The sequence below is a fragment of the Talpa europaea genome, assembly GCF_964194135.1.
Source record: "Talpa europaea genome assembly, chromosome: 8".
Lineage (NCBI taxonomy): Eukaryota > Metazoa > Chordata > Mammalia > Eulipotyphla > Talpidae > Talpa > Talpa europaea.
The window spans coordinates 57877716-57900556 of NC_140075.1; the positions used below are offsets into that span (position 1 = coordinate 57877716).

Consider the following 22841-nt stretch of genomic DNA (forward strand, 5'->3'; position numbering starts at 1 on the left):
CTTCCTTTCCTTGTGTAGTTGATTTCTACTTTGATACTTTTATGGGGAGAGACATGATGTGTGGTATGAGTTCTTTCTTCATGTACTTGTTGATATTTGTCTTGTGATCAGTGTGTGCTTGATCCTGGAAAATGATCTGTATGCACTTGAGAAAAATGTGTATTCAGTTTGTTAGGGATGCAGTGTCCTATAAATGTTTGTTAGGCCTGTGTGGTCTATTTTCTTTGTTTAGGCTATTGTGTCCTTGTTTGTTTTCTGTCTCATTGTGTCTATTGTTGAGTGGGATGTTGAAGTCTCCTACCTCATATGTAATTTTCTCCACTGTTTGTTTTCAGAGACAATAGTAATACAGTATTATATTTTGGCATTCCTTCATTTGATGAGTCTGTATTATTGAGTATGATGTCCTCCTGGTGTATTGTCCTTTGATCATTACATAGTGCTCATCCATGTGTCTTGTTATTGGTGAGTTTAGTCCATTAACATTTAGGGTGATTATTGATATGTGGAAATCTATTACAGCCATTTTGTACATCATTTTGTGGTTCTATTTAATTCCTTGTTCAGTTCCTCATGTTCATTCCTCTGTTGGTTTAGAACCTGAGGATCCTTGTAATGCTACTAGGAGTGGGGATTTTGTAGTACCAAATTCCCAGATTTTTGTTTGTCTGAGAAGGTCTTTATTTTTTCTTTATATGGGAAGGAGAGCTTTGCAAGATAAAATATTTTTGGTTGGCATTTTGGGAGTTTTTTAAATATGTCACTCATAGTCTCCTCTTGCCTAGGGTGTTTCTTCATAGAACTCTAATGTTAGCCTAATTGTTGTTCCTTTATAGGTTATCTGTTTCTTCCCACTCATCAACTTCATTGGTTTTTCTTTGTCTTGAACTCTTGGAAGCTTTACTGCTATGTCTTGCTGTAGATTTGTTTATTTGAGATAGTTTGGCGTCCTTTTAGCTTCCTGCATGTCTGTTTTCATTTCCTTCTTCAAGTTTGCGACGTTTTCTTCATTTATTTCCTTGAATAGCTTTTCAGTTCCCTTTCTCCTTCTGGGATTCCTATGACTTATATTTCCTTACTTAATGGTGTCAGATAATTCTTTTTTTTTTTTTTAAAGATTTATTTATTTATACAAGCACTGGGTACAGTCAGAATTGCGGGAGGGTGAGAGAATTCACCAGAGCCAGAGTGGGAAGTAGAGCAGGCAGAAGGAGCGAAGTCACTGCTGAGGGGAGCAGCGGGCGGCAGGAGAGGTCTGCGTGCCATGTGGGACCCTCCTCCGGTAGCTGGGGAGCAGCCGGGGATCGAACAGGCGCTGCAGAGGCTGCGGGCAGCTTCGCAGTCCAGCGCTCAACCGCTGTGCCACCAGGGAGGCCCAAGATAATTCTTGAAGTGTTTCTTTATTCTCTTTTCCTTTGTATCTCATTTTCTTTCTTGGTTCTTTTCATATCTCTGTCTTTGGGATTAAAGATGCATTCTTCCATTTCATCTATTCTATTTCTATGACTTTTCCCAGAATTTTTTACCTCCTCCACTGATCTTTTTCCATCTTTCAGTCCTTTATTATCTTAAAGTTTCAATCTCCATCTTCTGTTTGCTGATTATGTTTCTCATAGTGTTCTTTTCCTTTTCTGTGTCTTCCTGTATCTCCTATCTGTTTTTCTGAGTTTTATTTGTGTTATTCAAATTATTTGACTTCCTTAATTATGGCAATTCTGAATTATTCATCTGACAAGAAGAAAAATTCTTCCCTGTCAGTGTTGCTGGGTTCTGGAGATTGATTTTCATTCTGTGGCATATTGTTCCTTGAGGGCTTGCTGGATCATTTGTACTCTTCATTCTCACCACTGTTTGCTTTCAAGTTTCCTTTGCAAGAGATGGAGCTTTGATTGGGTGTGGGTCTCCCTCTCCCTTTAGTCTGAGCATTTACCCAGATATGATGCAGGTTGTTCAGGTCACTGGGGCCAGTGGGTGGAACCTCAGCTAACTGAGCTTACCAGGTTTGGATCATCCAAATATGTCCAGGTTGTTGAGAAATGTTTTAAAGTATTTTTAAACATATTGCAGAAATATTATAATTTACATTTTATAGAAAGAATAACAACCAAAGTAGTCTTTCTAGTAATTTAAAAGACATAACATATTCTTCTATTACATGGAAGGTGTTTAGAATAAATATATTCCACTAATCACTACTAATTTTTAAAAATATTTTATATAATTCTTACATCATTTTTCATTTTTGCACAATGTATGCATTATCATTTTGGTTACATTCCCCGTACAATTGCACTCCCCCTTATTTTGACCCTAATCCTCCCCCCCCTAGTGTATCTCTGGTTTATAGTTGCTTGTTGATTTTGATTTTCACTTTGAATTAATTAGTCTTTTTCCTGGTCCCTTATTTAGGTTTTCTAAATTCCTGCTATGAGTAAGACCATCTGGTATTTTTCTTTTTCTTTCTGACTTATTTTGCTGAGCATGATCCCTTCTGGCTCCATCCATGTTGCTGCAAACTGCGCGTGTTTATCTTTTTTGATTGCTGAGTAATATTCCATTGTGTATATGTACCACATCTTCTTGATCCAGTCATATATTTTTGGGCATTTGGATTGTTTCCATAGCTTAGCTATTGTAAATAGTGCTGCTATAAACATAGGGGTGCAAGTGCCCTTTGGAATTAATGTTTCTGTGTCATTTGATGATCAAGTTAACTCTAGTAACTAGGTTTAAAAGGACTAAATAATTTCATGATCTTTAATCTTATTCTCAGAAATACTTGGTGAAAGAAGGAATCACATCTCATGCATTGATGCATGAGGTGATTTTTTTTTTTTTTAGGTTCTAAAGAAAAAAATTCTCCAGGTATATTTACTGGGGGGGTCATTACTTCTTATAATTGTGTTTATGATTGTTACTATTAACACTTTGCATTTCAAAAACAAAATACTAAGTTTTACAGCTATAATGAGTGTTAGCATAGTATGCTCTGGAAATCTGTTGAAATAATTTGGGAATTTTCAGCTACCCAGAGTCAGCAGGGAAGCCACTGATAGCCTACTTAGCAATTGTGCATTTTCATATTTTGTAATGCATAAGTCAGCAGTTTGCAACAGTATAGAGAGCTGTGACACTTTGAGGGGGTCTTAAAAGCAGAAAACAAAACCCTTAAGTACATAATTTGTAATATAGGTGTAATTTACTTTAAGGTAGGTTCAGTTGAAATATTTTTCTGTGTTTTTGTATATTTCTTTTGATTTTTACATGTAATTTCAGATTAGTTTTAGTCTTTCACAATTACATACATATAAAATGAGAAGACTCTGATTTAACCAATGTATAAGCTGTGCCTGAAAAGCTAGCTTGTGATGGGTACACTTTATCTCAGTGTGTGCCACATTTTTGTTGATAGCAAAATGCCACAATAGTTAGAGGTCAGCCTGATGTAAATCTTTTTCCCCCCAGTTATATTGAAATATAATTGACAAACTCATAATAAGGTGTGCAACATAATGATTTGATAGATGTATGTTTTGTGAAATGGTTGCTCAACAAGTTTAGTTAATATCTTCACCCTTTTTTCCTTTGTGATAAAAACTTTTGAGATTTACTCTTAACAACTTCCAGGCGTACTGTGTATTAACATTTATCGTGTTGTACATCATACCCAAAGAACTTAATTATCTTTTACTGGAAGTTTGTACTTTTACACTGCCTTCACCCATTTCCTTTATCTACCACTCCCTGCCTCTGGTAACCACCAATCTGTTTTATGAGTTTGTGTTTTTTTAGATTCCAAATATAAGAGAGATCATACAGTATTTCTTTCTCTCTCTGACTTATTTCACATAGTGTAATACCATTAAGATTTATACATGTTATAAATACCAGGATTACATTCTTTGTAATGTATCATAATCCACTGTGTGTTTATGTGTACTTATATATATATATCCATAAATTTTCTTCATATTTCTGTAGTCACTTAGGTTGTTTGCATGTTTTCAGTCTTCTAAATAATGCTGCAGTGAACATGGGAGTGCAGAACACTCTTCAAAACAGTGGTTTCCTTTCCTTTAGATACATACCCAGAAGTTGATTGCTGGATCATATGGTAGTTTTATTTTTAATACTTTTGAAGAAACTGTACTCTTTCCCATAGTGGCTGTACCAGTTTACCAACTGTGTTTTAGGATTCCCTTTCTCCACATCGTTGTAGGCACTTACTAACGCTTGTATTTTTAATAATAGCTATTCTGACAGATGATATCTCACTGTGGCTTTGATTCGTATTTCCCTGATAGCTAATGATATTGAGCACCATTTCATGCACCTGTTGGCCATTTAAAAATCATATAAAATGAGACTTTTATGCGAAAAAGTGACTTTTCAGGTCCTTTGTGCACTTTTAAGTTGGGATTGCCTTGGGTAAGATGAGCATTTTGACTGTGTTAATTCTTCGAATCCATGAGCCTGGAATATCTTTCCATTTCTTTGTGCCGCCGTCTGTTTCTTTTTACAGTGTTGTAGTTTTCATTGTAGAGACCCTTCATCTTTGTTAAATTTACTCCCAGGTATGTCATTTATTTCAGTGTGGTTGTGAATGGATCATGTTCTTAATTTCTTCCTCTTCTGGTTCATTGTTTGCATATAGGAGGGCAACTGGTTTTGTATTTTGATTTTTATGACCTGCCACTTTGTAGGACAGGTATTAGTTCATCTCTGAAGGTTTGGTAGAACTCTCTTGTGAAGCCATCTGGTCCTGTATATTGGGGTGGGGGGCAGTTTTGATTACTGTTTCAATATCCTCACTTGTGATCGGTCTGTTCAGGTTTTCTACTTCTTTGTTCAGCCTTCGGTGATTGTACAATTCTAAGAATTTGTCCACCTCATCTAGATTGTTGAACGTGTTTGCATATAAATATTTATTGTAATCTCTAATTCTGAATTTCTCTATTACAATTTCTCTGCTTTCATTTATGATCCTATTTATTTGAATTTTCTCCATTTTCCTTGTGATCTTTTTTTCTCATAGCAAGAGGTTTGTCAATTTTTAAATTTTTTTTCAGAGAACCAGCTTTTGGTTTCATTGATCTTTTGGGCTGTTTGTTTATTTCTATTTAATTCAGTTCTGTTCTAATTTTTATTATTTCTTATGCTGGCTCTTGTTTTGTTTGTTCTTTTTCTAGTTCATTGAGGTGAGGAATGAGGTTAATTGTTTGAACTCTTTCTTGTGCACCTGTATTGCTATCTAAGTCCCTCTTGGTACTGTCTTTGCTGTGTCCCATAATTCTGGAAGGTTGTGTCTTCATTGTCATTTGTCTTGAGGTTTGGTTTTTTAAAATTTCTTCTTTGAGATGTAGTATCTATACACAATAGAATACTATTCAACAATCAGAAAAGATAAACTCATGCTATTCACAGCAACATGGACGGAGCTTGAAGGGATCATGCTCAGTGAAATAAGCCAGACGGAAAAAGAAAAATATTGAATGGTTTCACCTATATGAGGAATATAGGGGAACCAAATAAGGGATCAGGAAAAAAAACAATAATAATAATACAACAAAACTAGCAGGCAACCAGAAATAAGAGACATTCTGCAAGGGAGGAGGAGGAAAAAAGATCAAAACGGGAGAGAAAAGCACAAGGGACTATGGTGATGGTTCACAGGTGAACTGGGGGTGGGTACTCTATGGGGAATACACAATGATGTAAAAGATATAAATATAAAACATAGATGAGATAATAACAAATATTCTTCTCATTAACCTAGTAGTGTTTTAAGTAGTGTGTTTAATCTCCATGTCTTAGGGAATTTGTTTTCTTTTTTCTAGTTTTTCTAGTTTGGTATTTTTATGGTCAGAGAAAATGCTCAATATGATTTCAGTCTTCATGAGTTTGTTGAGGCTCATAACCTAATATGTGGTCAGTCCTGGAGAATGTGTTACTGAGAAAAATGTGTATTCTGCTTTTTTGAAGTGCAGTGCCTTATAGAGATGTCTGTTGGGCCTATATGGTCTAATTCTTTGTTTAAGGATATTGTGTCCCCATTTATTTTCTGTCTTCTTGTTCTGTCCGTTGGTGAGAGTGGGATGTTGAAGTTTTCTACCTCAAATGTGTTTTCTCTGATGTTTTCAGAGTTGATAGCAGTTGCCTAATATATTTTGGTGCTCCTTCGTTTGGTGCATATTTTGTTGATGAGTGTTACATCTTCCTGATGTATTGTTCCCTTTGTCATTGCATAGTGTCTACCCCTGTCTCTCTTGTTACCTTTTTTGGCTGGAAATCTATTTTATCTGATCTAAGTGTGACTGTTCCTATCTTCCTTTGGGTTAAATTTGCTGTGGAAGCAACTATAAACCAGAGATATACTACGGGGGAGAGGAGGGATTAGGGTCAAAATAAGGGGGCGGCAATTGTATGGGGAATATAACCAAGATGAAAATGCATACATTGTGCAAAAATGAAAAATGATGTTAAAAATATATAAATAAAATTAAAAAAATCTTAAGGTAAAAAAATAAAAAATGAATAATAAAAAAAAATAAATTTGCTTGTGGAATTGCTTTCCAGCCCTTTGTTTTGAGTCTGTGTATACCTTTGGTGCTCAGGTGCATCTCCTAGAGACAGCAAATAGTTGGATTTTATGTACTGATCCAACCAGAAACTCTCTTTTAATTGGTGAATTTAGGCCATTTACATTTAGAGTTAATGTTGAGATATGAAAGTCTTTTATTGTCATTTTGTCTTTAATTTGCCCTCTACTCCAGCAGTGAGGATTTGGGTATCACCCAGAATCGTTGTCTTCCTTATTTATATTTTCAAGGCATAGGATGGGGAGGTTACCTTAAGGGGATAAGGAAGAAGGTAGTGAATGGGAAATAACGCTGGGATACTTTTAGTATCTGGTAATGTTCTCTTTCTTCTCTTGGTTGGTGATTATTCATTTTATCATTCATTGAGCTGCACTTTTGTGTTCTAAACACTTTTGGAGGCATATATTATGTTTCTAAAACAAAGCCAAATTGTCATGTTAACATATTGCCTCCCAAAGAATTGGTTGACTAAACTCTAGACTGGAAAGCTGAGGTTCACCCCTATTTACCCTTGTGGCTTTAAGTAGTCACAAAACATACAAAACATTCCATTTAAACTATAGCAGGGAGAGTGTCACACATATAACTATATTCCTAATAATGGGAAAGAGGCAGAATACAACCATTGAAGGAAATAGTGCAAGACTTAACATACCCCTCTTGAAACCTAGAGCATTACTCAATTCTTAAGTTTGAAATTATATTTTTTTTCTTTAAAGATTTCTTTAAATTTTAAAGATTTATCTATTTATGCATACAAGAACTGGGGTACAGGCCAGAGGTGCAGTGGTGAAAGGATTCACCAGAGACAGAGTAGGGAACAGAGCAGGCAGATTGACTGAAATACACTGAGGGGAGCAAGGGGCAAAGCAGGAGAGGTCTGCTGCGCCATGTGGGGTTAGCTCCCTGGTTGGGGATCTGACTAGTGCTGCAGTGGCTGTGAACAGCTTCATAGTGCTGCAGCTTAACCCCTTGTGCCACCAAGGAGGCCCTTAAATTTGAAATTTAAAATGAATTAGAGAGACTTAATGAAAATCTTGAATTTTAACATCGCATTAAAATTCTGAGCCCCAGATAGGAAACTAAGAATACTATTTCTCATAGAATGCAATAACCATATAAAAATATACAATATTGGGTTAGGTATGTGCTAATTATTACTATTTTTTTAAAGATTTATTTATTTATACAAGCACTGGGTACAGTCAGAAGCGCGGGAGGGTGAGAGAATTCACCAGAGCGGGGAGCAGAGCAGGCAGAAGGACCGAAGTACACTGCTGAGGGGAGCAGCGGGCGGCAGGAGAGGTCTGCGTGCCATGTGGGACCCTCCTCCGGTGCCCAGGGAGCAGCCGGGGATCGAACTGGCACTGCAGAAGCTGAGGGCAGCTTCGCAACCCAGCGCTCAACCGCTGCGCCACCGGGGAGGCCCTGTGCTAATTATTTTGAGATTGTGCATTAAGGTGAATCTATGGTTTCATCTTACTTACACAAGAATGTTTATCTTACAGTGTTTGTTAATGATAATAAACCCACCTTTAGAGTCTGGTCACTTAAAACCCAAATCCTACTTGATAATTATCTGTCATGTCCGCCCTAACATTTTGATTTAATTACTTCAACTCTCTACCACAACTACAGGCCAAATCTAACAAGATAAGATAGACATGGAGATAAATCCAAGGTCTTATATTTAGGTTGTGATAAAGATAGCAAAAGTATCATTTACGAACATAAGTTGTAAAGTTTCAGGAGGTCTTATTGCTAATCACATTGAACTCATCAATTGGACTACCCCCTCAAAAGGTAAATGTCATTGTAGGCTGCACTACTGCAACTAACAGGAAATAATTAGACTACACCAAGAGTATGGTCAGTTTTGGGCACCATATTTTAAGAATGTCGTTGACAAATTAGAGCTCATCCAATGGAATGTGCCAAGTTTTGAGGAATGCGGAATGGATTATATGGCTGAAGAAATTGGAACTCAGCAACCCTGCAAGGCATTATCGCCATTTTATAGAGAGCAAATTGAGGCCCAAAGAAATTAATGACTTATTAATATATATATAACTAAAATGTGGGTGGTTCAGGTCTCACATGTCTTGATACTTAAGCTGTTATTCTTTTGATTCAAAAACAATGGTTTTAATTACATGTTTTCCAAGCCTGGTTTTTAGTCCCTATGTGAAGAGAAACCTGAAACTATAAGAGAAAGATTACAGATTAAATGAAAAGAAAGAGGACATTTAACATAGGGAAGATCAATGTGAGGAAATAGTTTGTTATCAGTATTACAAGTTTATAGCAGTGTGTTGTCTTAGACATATTTCTCTTTCTTTTTTCAAGGTTTTTGACTCCAGTGAAGAATCTGGGTATCTTGTTCTCACTATAGTTATATCAGGCCATTTCTTCATTTCACAAGGACAAACACTACTGGTAAGTTTGATGCATATAGCCTCATATGCAAACGTATTTATCTTTTGTAGCTTTGCATTAATTTTTGTATCCTTAGTCCTCTTCAGTCTCAGTAAAATTCATTAAGCACAACAAACATTTATGGATGTTCTATAACAGTGGGAAATACAAAAAACATTGACTATTGTGTGCACTAAAGAGATTTAGGGTCTTGTTGGAAGTCAGAGTAGATCAAAAGATTGAAGCTAACTAGTATTATAAAGGACTCTTAATTGGGATATTGGGTTGTAGACAGGCTAGATTTACAGAGAAATGTGTGTATGGGGTAGGGGTAGCCTAGTTAGGGTTGGATTCTGGATAGAGTAACCAGCATATGCAGAGAGATAAATTTAAGGAAATAGCTAAAAGGAAAGCTTGAGGCTTGCTATTGCTAATTGAGATATCCCTGTATAAAACTCTAGTTTTATAAAGATGCATTTGTTCTTAATTTTGAATACACATGCACACTGTGGGAAGTTTTTGGAATGAAGAAATACATAAGCTTGCTTGAAAGCTTGTTGGAATTGGCTTTTAGATACAAAATGAACAAAGAAGACAGTTATTAATTGTACAATCAAAGCAATTGTATGAGAAAGTGTGATGAAAGTTTATTGTGTTTATCTGTGAATAATATCCACACAGACATAATAAATTTGTTACCAAAATATTCACTTAATATCTATGTGGGCATAATTCTGTCATTGAGCAATTACTTATGCTAGGCATTGTTGTAGGCACTAGGGATATTGCAGTGAATAGCAAAGACAAAAATCACTGTCATCATGGAGTATCATTCTAGTGGGAAAAAACAGCAATAAACGTAAGTCAAACATTAAAAAGACATGAATTTTTGGTGACTACCTCACATATTCTAATATATGGCAATATCTCTCATATGTACATTATGATAATTTCTCCATTTAAGTGAAAGGTAGACTTGTCCTTGAAATGTGAGGTGACTTGCAAAGTCATCTTTGTGTTCCTTGTGACTTTTAAAACTGCAGCATGTGTTGTACTGTTTTGCTTTATCTGCCACTGTTAGGACTGTATCCATTGCAAGAGATAAAGTTTCTTCTTCAGCTGCAAATGAAGACTATTCTAAGTGGTAGGCTGAGGAATGCCTGGCACACAGCTAGTTCTCCCTATCAATATTGTGGGTCTTTGCTAATGATGACATTAATGCAGTTTGGCTTCCTTGACATGGAGGGTCACTTCCTGCTTTGTCTCTGCTCTATTGTTTGCATCAGTAGTAAATGTTGTTACAAACTGGTAGAGGTTTCTTTGTATCACACATGGAATGACTTTTGCATTGCGGTTATAAAACCAAGACCCCCACTTCTGAGAAATAAAAGGTTATCTCTGCAATTCTCTGCATGTTGCATATACATATATAACTTAGACAGTGGATAATGTTTTCTAAATTTCTCCAAAATCTTTTTAAAAATCACCTTTACTGAAGTATAATTTACATAAAATAAAATTTGCTTGTTTTAAATGTTCAGTTTCATGTCTTTTGATGATGTAATACAACCACCACCACAATCATGAGATAGAACATTTTGATTAACTCCCAACATTTCTTGTGCACCTTTGCAGTCAATCCCCTAGCACAATACTGATCTACTTTCTGTTACCATAGTTTTGCCTTTTCTAGACTATCATATAAATGAAGTCATACAATATGTAGTCTTTTGTGTCTGACTTATTCCACTCATCATAATGCTTTTGAGATTCATCCATTGTTCATTCTTTTTCATTACTGAGTAGTATTCCATTGTATAAATTAGGATAAACCTAATTTGCTTGTCCATTCAGCGCTTTTTTTTTTAAGATTTATTTATTTATTTATACAAGCACTGGGTACAGTCAGAAGCATGAAAGGGTGAGAGAATTCACCAGAGCAGGGAGCAGAACAGGCAGAGGGACGCGGCAGGAGAGGTCTGCACGCCATGTGAGACCCTCGCTGGTGGCCGGGGATCGAACCGGCGCTGCAGAGGCTACGGGAAGCTTCGCAGCCCAGCGCTCAACTGCTGTGCCACCAGGGGAGGCCCCCATTCAGCTTTTGATAGACATTTGGATTGTTTCCATCTCTGGGCTATTATGAATGACTCTAATATAAACATTTATATATGAACCTTTGTAGAAACATATTTATTTAATTTGGTAAATCCCCAAGAGATTCTGTAGGATTTTCTACATAGATGATCTGTTGTCTACAAATAGTTTCACATTCTTCCTTTCCAATCTATAAATCTTCCCTGTTCTTTCCCCTACTAGATTACACTAGGACTCCTTTGCAATGTTGAATAGAATTGGTGAGAGTTCACATTTTTGCCCTGTTCTTAACCTTAGGGGGAAAGAGTCCATTTTTCCATCAGTAGGTATAATGTTACTGTAGGGATTTTGTAGATACCCATTACGAGATTGAGGGAATTCTGTTCTAGTTTTCTGAGAGTTTAAATCATGCATAGGACTTGAATTTTGTTTAATGCTTTTTCTGCAGTTTCTTTTTTTGTTGTTGTTGTTCTGTTAATGCAATTTTTAAGATACTCAGTTCTTACTGAATCAATTTTCATTGTAGAACTATTTGGTTTTTAAATTATGTACAGTATAAGTGTGATAAAAGAATACGTATTTTAAAAAACATTTTATCTCCTAAATTAAAGAACATTTTTTGTCAATCACACAATTTATTCACAGTATTTTCTGGGTTCCACAAGAACAGACACATTGCAATTTTATGTTGGTATTACATTTACATACCATCTCCCCTCATCTTAGTCTGGGTTGTGATATATTTTTAGATTTTTTTCCATAAAAGGTTGGGACAGGCAGGACAGCCATGGAAACTTTTAGCCACTTCCGTTTTTGTATGAGAATCCAATTGTTGGCATAGATTAAATGCTATATTTGTGCTATCATGTTTTTGTGGAAGCTGCATAACATAAAAAAGTTGTTTTTTGGTTGTTTTTTTTAAAGGGACTGTGATGGCTTCCTCCCTGTTAATGTGTTTTTGTAGAAATCAAAAATCAACAAAGCTTTGGGCCTTTGTTTGGCCCTCAGCAGCTATTTAATTTTCATTAAACTTACAATTTGCTACCTCTTGTAAGGTCCATGGCAACTTAGTGATTCAGATTAAACCGAATGCTTAATGTCCAGTAATATCATAGGTTTCCATTTGGTGTGTTCATTTTGCACCTGCATGGAGCCTGCCCGAAGGCTCCATGAGGGCCACTATGAGGCCATTCATTCTTTTGGCACTTCTTCTTCTTTTTTTTTTTTTTTTTTTTTTCATTCTTTTGGCACTTCTATCCAAGGTTTGGTGTAACAAGAAGGCAGGACTATCTTGACTCCAACCTCAGTTGATCTTGGACTTGGGCTTAATTTGTTTCCCCTCTGAGTCTTGGCATTTTGAACATACTTTCCTTAGCTATTTTGGGCTTGCGCTGACTCGTGCATGCGCTCATTCTCTCTCTCTCAAATATGCTGCTGAAGTGAGCAGTGTGATTTAAAATTTGTTTTTAATTGTGGTAAAATAATACAATAATTGGCATAGTTCATAGTTCAGTATTATTAAGGATATCCATATAGTTGATCCACCATCACCACCCTCCATCTTCAGAACTCTTATCTTGCATATTTGAAGCTCTGTACCCACTAAACAATAACTCCCCATTCCTCCCTTCCTAGTGGTTGTTGCCAGAGGCTGGGTCTTTTTCCCTTCTCTCCTTCTTCACTTTTGGGAATGCACATTATCCTTAGGTTCCCTATTCTGGATGAGTCTGATAAACTTTAGACTAATTGAATCTCATAGAGTTTTTATTTTTCCTAAATTTTATTTCTCTTTTCTTCCACTTGGGTGGTTTGTACATTTGTGCCTTCAGTTTCCAAAATTTTCTCTTTGCCGGCTTGTCTTTTTAATAAGCTTTCCATATTTGTCCTCATCTTGTTCAACATCTTTTTGTCTTCTTTTAATATCTTCAGTCTCTTCAATGAAGAACTCTTTTTGTTCCTGGATCTCTTTTCTAAGACCTTGCATCTGTTTGTGTGTTTGATTGCCCTTTTAGTAACCTCACTTAGGTTTTTGTTTTGTCTCGTCATTTAAAAATCTTTGTTAGGTTCTCCAATTCTGTGTCCTTTATATAGGCCTCTGAACTTCTATCCTTTTTCTTAAGCTTTTCTATCTCTGTTCAAATGTTTCTTGTTTCCTAGGTATGTGTGTTACCTCATTTGCTTTTTTCTAGTTGGGGCACTGTGGATTTAGTTTTGTTTCTCTTTTTTTGTGTAACTTGGTGGCAAGTGAGGGAGGAAGGGATGGGTAGAGAGCCCAAACACTCCATCTCAGCCCTGCTGGAAATAAAGGCTGTTTCAGACAGAAAGATCAATTTTGCCTCCTCTCTTCTCCAGAGCAAGCTCCAGTTCACTGCTTCAGGGACCCTAAGTTCCCAGGCCCTGTCTCTTTGTTGTTCCCTTTTGCATCTTGGGGTACCTGCTGCCAGGCACAAACTGCCAGGTAAAGGCTATGAACAGGGATGCAGGTCCATGCAACACAGCAGGTTTCTCAGATCTCCCATCTGAGCGCGGGGGGCGGGCCCCCACCCTCTGTGATGCAGGTATCCAGGCTCTCCATGACCCAACCGGAATTCTCACACAATGTCCACCCCGGTCTTCACTAGCCCCTCATTGAAAAGTCTCACTGCCACACCGTGAGGTTCCCCAAGCCCACTGTCTGTATCAGACCCCCGGCCTATTCCACTGACTGGAATAGTGGTTCTGCAGACCAAAACTCACCTCCCCTGTCCTTATTTTGTCCCGATATTAAACCCCTGACCTCTGTGTAAAATCTCTGTGGGAAAGGCCCTCATCTCTGGTGATATTTTTTTTTTTTTTTTTTTTTTTTTTTTTTGTGGGACCCTCGCCGGCGGCTGGGGCAGCCTCGCAGCCCAGCGCTCAACCGCTGCGCCACCAGGGGAGGTCCCTGGTGATAAATTTTTAAAGATTTCCATGAGCATTTTTTTGGTTTAGTTTTTAATTTTAGTTGTGCTTAGGGAACAAACCTTCCTATTCCACCATATATTCTTATTTGGTATATTCTTATTTCTTCCAGCTCCCTACTTATTTCTCCCTTACCCTTAGCCAAACCTCAGATAGTGATCTGGAACTTTCATCTCCTGTGTTAAATAATCTGCTTGCCTAAATTTTACAATGCAATTTAAAATGTACTTCTATTATCAGCCCCCCACCCCCAACACACACACACAAAACAAATTGCCATTTCTAAAGGGTTATATTTTCCTGTTTCATTTTTGGTGCAAAATTATTTCACATACCCTGTACTGTTTTTTTTTTTTTTTTTTCTTTTTCTCCTTTTCCTCCTCATTCTTTTCCTCTTCCTGTTTAGAGACATGTAAGTGGATTCGTTTGCAGTAACTTCACTGCCCTTCTTAGGTACTAACAGATTTTCCTTTTAGATATTGCATAAGTGATCAGGCTAACAAATTTACATTTTTATCAATCCAGAAGCTTGAGAGGAGTGGATTGGGAGGAATTAGTATTTTGCTAGCCATGATGTCACTTGTAGACTATAGGTGTTCATCCCCCTTCCTAATATATCTGTTTCTGGTAGAAATTCTTTTGATTACCTAGATTGTTTGGTGACTGGTAACTGCAGTGCACATTCTGATAGTGGTAAAGCTTCTTATTTGTTCCTGTGGGCTACCCGCTCCCTAATTGTTATTCCCCTTGTTAATAGTGTTTTTACCAGTTTTTCTTTCACTTTCCCTCCAAGTCACAGCATTCCTTTCTCAGGAAAACAAATCACTTGTTGCTCTTGACATTTTTCTCCCATTCAGATTTATCTTACCATGTCATGCAGGATTCTAACAGTTTTGTCATGTGAATGATATCCATTTCTATTATTGATGTATTTTTCTTATTTTAGATTTGGTTTGGCATTTTAATGAAAGTGTGGTTAAATGTCTCTATTCAAGATATTATACCTGAAAGCCTGAAACATTTTTCTGATTTTTTTCCACTGAAACATTTTAAATATTCGTCCAAAATATACCTTTCTTACTGTTAGGATAGCAAGCAATTAAAGTTTTACAATTTTCTCTTTTTGGTTTTTCATGACATCTCAGATGAAGTTATGTTTTAACGTTGGGTGATCTATTGGTCATCTAGAATATCCAAATTTAAATCAAGAACATTTATGTAGATAAGAGTAATTCACTTAGCATAATGGATCAGACCAAGGCAGTCTAATTGGGTAGCTAAAACGGTGATCTTTGAACTAAGCCTGAGCTACTTTGTTACACTCACTTTCCACCAAACACTTAGGATAAATCTATATCTAACTTTACTGATATGGTAATAGCTATGATAGGGAATTTAAGGTCTTATCTAGACAGCCTGACTTTTAAAACTATAATTATACTTTTGTTCTCTTGCACTTCATTGTGGCCTTTCTATGTATTTCTTATCCTTTCTTTCGGGACTACTCTTTGACAATTTTAAAAAAGAGTTTCTACTATGTATTTATTATAAAAATCTTAAGTGTATGAAGCCACCAACATTGACCAGTTTATGTCTTGCTTTTTATCTTTTCTGAAAGTGTATTAACTACTCAGAGTAATTTTGACACTAAAACCCAAGTGCTATCCCCCCCCTCCTTTTTTTCATTTACTACCACCTCAGAGTCAAACATATTTGCCAGATTTTGTAGACTGTCTTTATTTTTAGACCTCCCACTAAGTCTACTAGATTTGTAGTTCGGAAGAAGTGCATCTTTGAGGCTAAATTCTGGTTGATTCTTAGTGCATGTGTTGAAAGTTTGCATCAGTGTGTGTAGCTCACCAGTTACCCATGATCAGTGTCATAATCAGTACAAAAATTGTAAATACCATAGTTTATAGACATTTTACAGTGCAAATCTGCAGAAAAAAGAAGTTTCCTTGCTTCACTTATTTTTGACTGGAACAAAATAATTCGTGGTTTTATTTATGTCCCTGCTTAGCCTCTTATCAAATTAGATGGCATAATGTTTAGTCAGAGTATTCAGCCAGACTTCCAGATTCCTTCTTAAGAGGTTATGGAATTTAGGGTCTTTTTCTGAACATGATTCTTGTTAAAATTTTCCCCTCACAGTGTTCAAATCTATTCTAGTTTCAGTTGGGTTAGCTTTCCAGAGATTCTTTTAAGATAGAAAGTCCTTTATTATTATTATTGGAGGAAGGTCATTTTTTTTTTATCACTAATCATTAATGACAGGAAAATATTAGTACTAAAACTTTCTTTTTAAAACTTTAAAGTAATTTATTTATTTATTTTTAACATTTATTTATTATTTAAGATTTATTTATTCATGCATACAAGAACTGGGGTACAGGCCAGAGGTATGGGGGTGAGAGGATTCACCAGAGACAGAGTGGGGAACAGAACAGGCAGATCGACGGAAATACACTGCTGAGGGGAGCAGTGGGCGAGTCAGTAGAGAGCTGCTGTGCCGTGTGGGTTGCTTCCTGGCCCAGGATTGAACTTGTGCTGCAGTGGCTATGGATAGCTTCATAGGTTCCATCTTAATGCCTTGCTCTCCACTAGGGAGGCCCTAAAGTAATTTAATACTTGTGAATGACTGGTTATTCAGTGGAGCTCATTGAGGAGATAAAATTTATATACTCGAAACAAAGAAAATGCAGTTTCAAATGATGTGGCTTAGATTATCAGCATTGGGCATCATACTCTTTTTTTTTTTTTTTTTTATACTTTTTTTTTTTTTTTTTATAGAGGCATGCTTTATTTATTTGTTTGCTGGTTTGTTTGTTTGTTTTGTTTATACATGCACTGGGTACAGTCAGAAGCGCGGGAGGGTGAGAGAATTCACCAGAGCCAGAGCGGGGAGCAGAGCAGGCAGAAGGACCGAAGTACACTGCTGAGGGGAGCAGCGGGCGGCAGGAGAGGTCTGCGCGCCATGTGGGACCCTCCTCCGGTGGCCAGGGAGCAGCCGGGGATCGAACCGGCGCCGCAGAGGCCGCGGGCAGCTTCGCAACCCAGCGCTCAACCGCTGCGCCACCGGGGAGGCCCTGGGCATCATACTCTTTTAAAGACAAGTTACTTGGAAATAATTTTTAGACCTATAAAAAAGTTTTAAAACCAGCACAAGCAATTTCTGTATACCCTTTGTCCAGATTACCCAAATGCTAATATTTAGCATAGAACAGTGATCAAAACCAGGAAGTTAACATTGACATAATACTACTAATTAATTATAGACCTTATTTTTTCTTCACCAGTTGTCTCAATATCCTTTTGCAGGCCCTAGGATACCACAGTGCATTTAGACTCACATCATGAGTCTGCCAATCTGGGGCAGTTCCTCAGTCTTGTCAATGTCTTATCTTTTATCAGCTTGATACATTTTAAGAGTACTGACCAATTATCTTGTAGACTGTCTCTGAAGGACAGATGTTCAGCTGTTTTTAGCTGGTCACTTTAGGAGGCACCTAATGTTGATATGTCTCACTTCTGCTGATATTAACCTTGATCACATGATTAACAAATGACCACACAATAAACAGAACCGTCAGGTTTCTCCATTGTAAAGCTACTGTTTCACCATTTGTAATAATTATCTTGTGAGGAGATACTCAAGTATGCAAATTTCTTATTTCTCATACTCTTGCCTACTAATTTTAGCATCCACGTTTGATATTTTGAGATATAATTGTCATGTAATATTATGTGTTAGGTGCACAGCATAATGATTTGATATTTGTATATATTGCAAAACGATCATCACAATAGCTTCAGTTAACATCATTAACATACATAGTTAAAACAGTTTTTTTCTTGTGATGAGATCTACTCCTAGCAACTTTCAGATATGTATCACAGGATTACTGTTGTCAGGTTGTACCTTACAACATCATGACTTATTTTATAACTGGTTTGTACCTTTTGATCCCTTTTGCCTACTGAGCCTGCACCTCACCTCTGGCAGACACCAATCTGTTTTCTACATCTTCATCTCTACTTTTTCCTTATTTTTTTCTAGATTCCATTGATAATTTTTTACTGAAACAATTATTGCTCTGGTGTTTACCAAATGGTAATTTCTATTTCTGCTGGCATTCTACTGTAAGAAAGAACTCTTTTCCCCATTTAGTATATCAGTGTGGCCTCATGTATGTATATTCGCTTTATTCTGTAGCTTATCATCCATTGCTATTATTTATTTTGACATTAGCACCATTTTATGAATTAGAATATCAGGGTTCTTTAACTTCCCGTGTACCATGAAATTTGACGTGAGGCAAAATTTTCAACTGTTCTGTTGTTAGTACCCTCACTAGTAAAATGGAAATAATATCTGCTCCTTGTGTATAAAATAGAATTGCAAACTATACAATGTGATGTAAATGTTAACATGTCATTATTTTGTTAAATGCCTGTAGATGTTCTTAGAATAGAGGCTATTTCAGAGACAGACGTAATTCTTTTAGATTATTCACTTATTTTTATAGGGAGGACCAAGGACAGAAGTGGAGTGAAACTGTGTGGAGAGCAGAGGCAGAAGAAAGCCAAATGTAAATCATAGAAATGCAGAGCAGCATACATTCACTTTCTGCTATGCACAATAAATGCTTTCTGAATTCCCTAGATATTATGTAATAGTGCATGTATTCCTTTGTTAGTTTTGAAAACTCCCTTGTTTCATCTAAGGAAATATGCTGCCAAATTAAATATGTCTTATACAAACATTAGCTTTTTTCCTGCACCTTCAACTGTTGTTTGGTTTGGAAATGTTATATCTGATGTACTTTATTAAGGATGTGTGAAGCACACAAAACCATAAGGTGTTGTGAACTTTTTTACTCAAACTTTTTTTCCAATTTGCCTTGTGGGTCTTTTTAGGTACCCTATGGCAATAATGTGTGCAGAAGTCCTTGATGTGACTTTCACTTATTCAGTTTCTGAATCAATAGATAGATATCCACTGCCCAGGATCATTTGTTCCTCTGTCCTCTCTGCTGTAGGTGTTTGCAGGATCTATTGAATGCTAAATTTGTGATTTAAGATTTTTTTGTCTTTGGAGATGAAGGTTTTATTTCTTCTTGTCACAATAATCAGGCAAAAAATAGTAGACTAAGCTGCTAAGTAGGTCGACCTGCCTGAGCATGGTGAGGTGGCAAATTCTAATGAGATTTCCTGACTTCAGCAGTTACTAGTGATGGGAACAGGGAGTAGAAATAGCAGTATTTGAACTGCAAATAGTCAAGGAAGAATAAATGAGTTTCCACTTTGTTCAACATTTGTAACTGAGGAAACATAAGACTTCACACCACAATGTGTTTTTTTTTTTTTAATTTCATGTTCATAACCTGGTCAAATAAAGGCAAGAAACACAAATGAAATAAAGAACAGATACAGTTAATAATTATATTAAAGGATGCAGGCTGTTTCAATTGGAATCTTCTGGTTCTCTTGGGCAGTAAAATAATAGAATAGGCTTGGCTCATTGTTGTATATGTTCATAAAAGCTAACCTAAGGTATAGAAACTAAGATTGTGTTTTGTGCCAGTTTGGGAGTAGGCAATGGATGTTTTCTAAAATACGTAGACATAAAAATGAACAATAAATGCTATGCACTTTAAACTTTTGCTTTTAGATTAACTTTTGGTTTTAGCTTAGAATTTCATCTTTTTGTTCTTGTTATTGGTCTGTGGCTGTTGACTTGTCTGCATAGTGACACTACCTGAGATCTCTAATCTGTCACTGCCCTTCTACTTGGTCTACCAGTGCCTGAGACTTCCAGCTGACAGTTGAGGTTGTTGGCTGCTCTCGTGGAACCCCTGCCAAGGTGTTAGCACTTCTGAGGCAGTTGCTCTGATTCCTTTTACTTAGTGGAACTGAAACCCATTATGAGGGGGAAGTATTATGGAAAATTATTTTTAATTGCTGCAAGCTATGGGGAGAGTTTTTAAATAGAAAAACTAAATATTCACCAGAATGCAGTTTGACCATAGCTGTCTAATTCAGCCCTTTGTGCTAAATCTTCCAGCTTGGTTGGCATAAAACAACAGGCTAATTTTTTTTAAAGATTTATTTATTCATACAAGAACCAGGGTACAGGCCAGATGTGTGGGAGGATTCACCAGAGACAGAGTAGGGAACAGAGCAGGCAGACTGATGAAATACACTGCTGAGGGGAGGAGCGGGCGAGACAGGAGAGGTCTGTCATGCCATGTGGGATTTTCACCAGCCGGTGGGGATTGAACCCGCGCTGCAGAGGCTGTGGACAGCTTCTCAGTGCGGCGCTCAACCACCTGCGCCACCAGGGAGGCCCCAGGCTAAATTTTAATAAATCATCTAAAGAAAACTTGTGTTAGAAATATAGATAGGTGCATGGGGTTTCATGTTTCCTTCGTCTTTATTGCTCTTGCCTCAGTTTAGGCTCTTTATTAAAATTTTGTTTTTAAATAATTATAAGTGCTAAGCTTTATCTCTCAGTGTTACTTCAGAAATTGCCCTTTTCTTTCATCTCTTGTTTAGTGTCTGTAGTGGTAACTGAATGATTATTCTAATGTACAAGTCTCATCAGATAATTCTTTTGCCTATAGTTTCTTTAGTGGCTCCCATTTGTCTCAGGAGAAAGTTCAGCTTCCTTAGCACATGATACAGGGACCATAATGTTGGCTCCTGCTTGACTTCTCTCTTAACGCCTACATTTCCCAAAATTAGTTATTTTCTGAAAACTGTATAACTTTATTTCTCACTTTTACTTTTCATATTTCTGTCATGCTCTTGTATCATTGTCTTACTGATTAGCTCCTATTTATTATTTTAGGACACAATTTAAAGTTTTATTAAAGATACTGTCAAACATACACAAAAGTGGAGAAAATAATATTGTGAAATCCCATGCAGATTATCAACATTAAGCATATCTTCCACCTTTTTGTTTTCAATTTAGTATTTATTGGTGACTTCCGTGACTGCCATAGCAAACTGAGCCTCTCTTTTCCTGTGTTCTCCTCAGCACCCTGACTGTCCTGCTCTTAAAATGGTTTTCGTTTATGTAATTATTCATTGATCCATTTCCCCCTCTAGATTGTGAATCCCTTACAGGTGGTAAGAAATATTCTTCCATGCTCTTTTCACCCGGTATATTCTGCTCCCTTGAAGAAGCTAGCTACGAAAGAGTATATATATTCAAGCAGTCTGGATAACGGTTGCCTTTAGCAGCAGGTGAGATGGGGATGTTATTGACTAGGAGCCATCACTTGAGGGAGACTTCTAGGTTTGGATATGTTCTGTCTTGATCTGGATGATGGTAAAATAATGTGTGTAAAAATGTATCAAGCTTTGCTGTGTATATAAGTTAGTTAAGCTTCAATTTATTAGAAAAGTTCCTGTCTCTTCAATTTCATTTTTTGCTAGTATTACCACTTTCTCGATAAGTCAAAATAGAGAACTGGGAGTTGTTTTAGACGGCTTGCCTGAACTCCATCCTACTGAACGAAATTTAGCATTTGAATCCTTACCCACATATTCCTCCCCAACTCTCTGTCCCTAGGATGTATGGCTGTGTCCCCTTTGTGTTAGGTATCTCCCTTGCTCTGTGGGTTGAAGGAGGGAGTCACCTAATTTCTACCCATTTCATAGGAGTTGGGATCTGCCTATGTTTGGGGAGGCAGTGATTCATTTGCCATTACAAATTAGGTGAGAATTTGGGCATGTCAATTAAGCTACTTTCACCTATCTAGAGTAGATGGGGTAGATTTGGAGTAAATACCAAGCACTGTTTTTACTAAGAGTGTATCTTACTGCATTGTATCCTGAGGATATAATATTCAGTCTTGTTGAGCCAAGTGCTACTTGAAACTTAAAAGTAACAAGTTATTATTACACTGTGTGGAAGTGTATAGTAGAATTTAAGACAAAATGGTTTTATACAAGTATTCCTTGTCATTTTTCTTCTGGAGGAGGAGGGTAGCAAAAGTAAAAATTCATAGAGAAGTCCAAAATAAATGATAGCATTTATTATGTGATTCTTTGCCAGGAAGGACTGAATTGATTCCCTTTTAAGCAAGATGATTTCATGCTTTATTTTTCAGAATAAATGTTTCATCAGATAATCAAAGGCCAGGTGCAAAACTATGGGCAACAATTAGAGCTATAAATACTTTATTCAGGAACTGTATATATTTATTTTCATGTGAAATGACTTATTAAAATCATATTCTTCTGTAAGTGTGTTCAGTATTTAAGAAAATTCTGTTGTGAAAAGTATAGCTCTAAAAGTGATCTTAGTAAGATGAACCAGTATTTTTTTTCTTTTTTCCTTTTTGTATTTATTAAAGTACTTTTATTAATTATTGCTACTTTTTTATTTCTATCATTTTATTGTGGTAACATTTGTTTACAACATTGTATAGTTTCAAGAATTACCTTTTCTCATCACACCTGCCACCACATGTCCATTCACCATCCACCATCAACCAATTTACCCTTTTTACCCATTTGCCCTCACCTTTGATAAATACCATTCTGTTGTCAGAGTCTAAAGGTTTGTTTTTTTTGTTTTATTTACAGTCCACAAATGAGTGAAATCATATAGCATTTGTCTTTCTCCTTCTGACTTATTTCCCTTAGCACAGTACCATCAAAGTCCATCCATGTTGTCCCAGATGGCAAGGTCTCACCTTTTCTATTATTGAGTAGAATTCCATTACATGCATATACTACTTCTTTATCTATTCCTCTTTCAGTGGGCACTTGTTTCCATAT

General features: G+C 36.6%; 1 protein-coding gene across 1 annotated transcript in view; it reads left to right on the forward strand.

Moving 5' to 3' along the window:
• REC114 (REC114 meiotic recombination protein) overlaps positions 1–22841 on the forward strand; it is a gene marked incomplete at its 5' end in the record, with an annotated part of 75383 nt that overhangs the window by 14436 nt on the left and 38106 nt on the right. The window contains one exon of the mRNA XM_084240181.1: positions 8946–9035. Coding sequence (XP_084096307.1) covers positions 8946–9035 — 90 coding nt within the window. The remainder of the gene's footprint in view (positions 1–8945; positions 9036–22841) is intronic.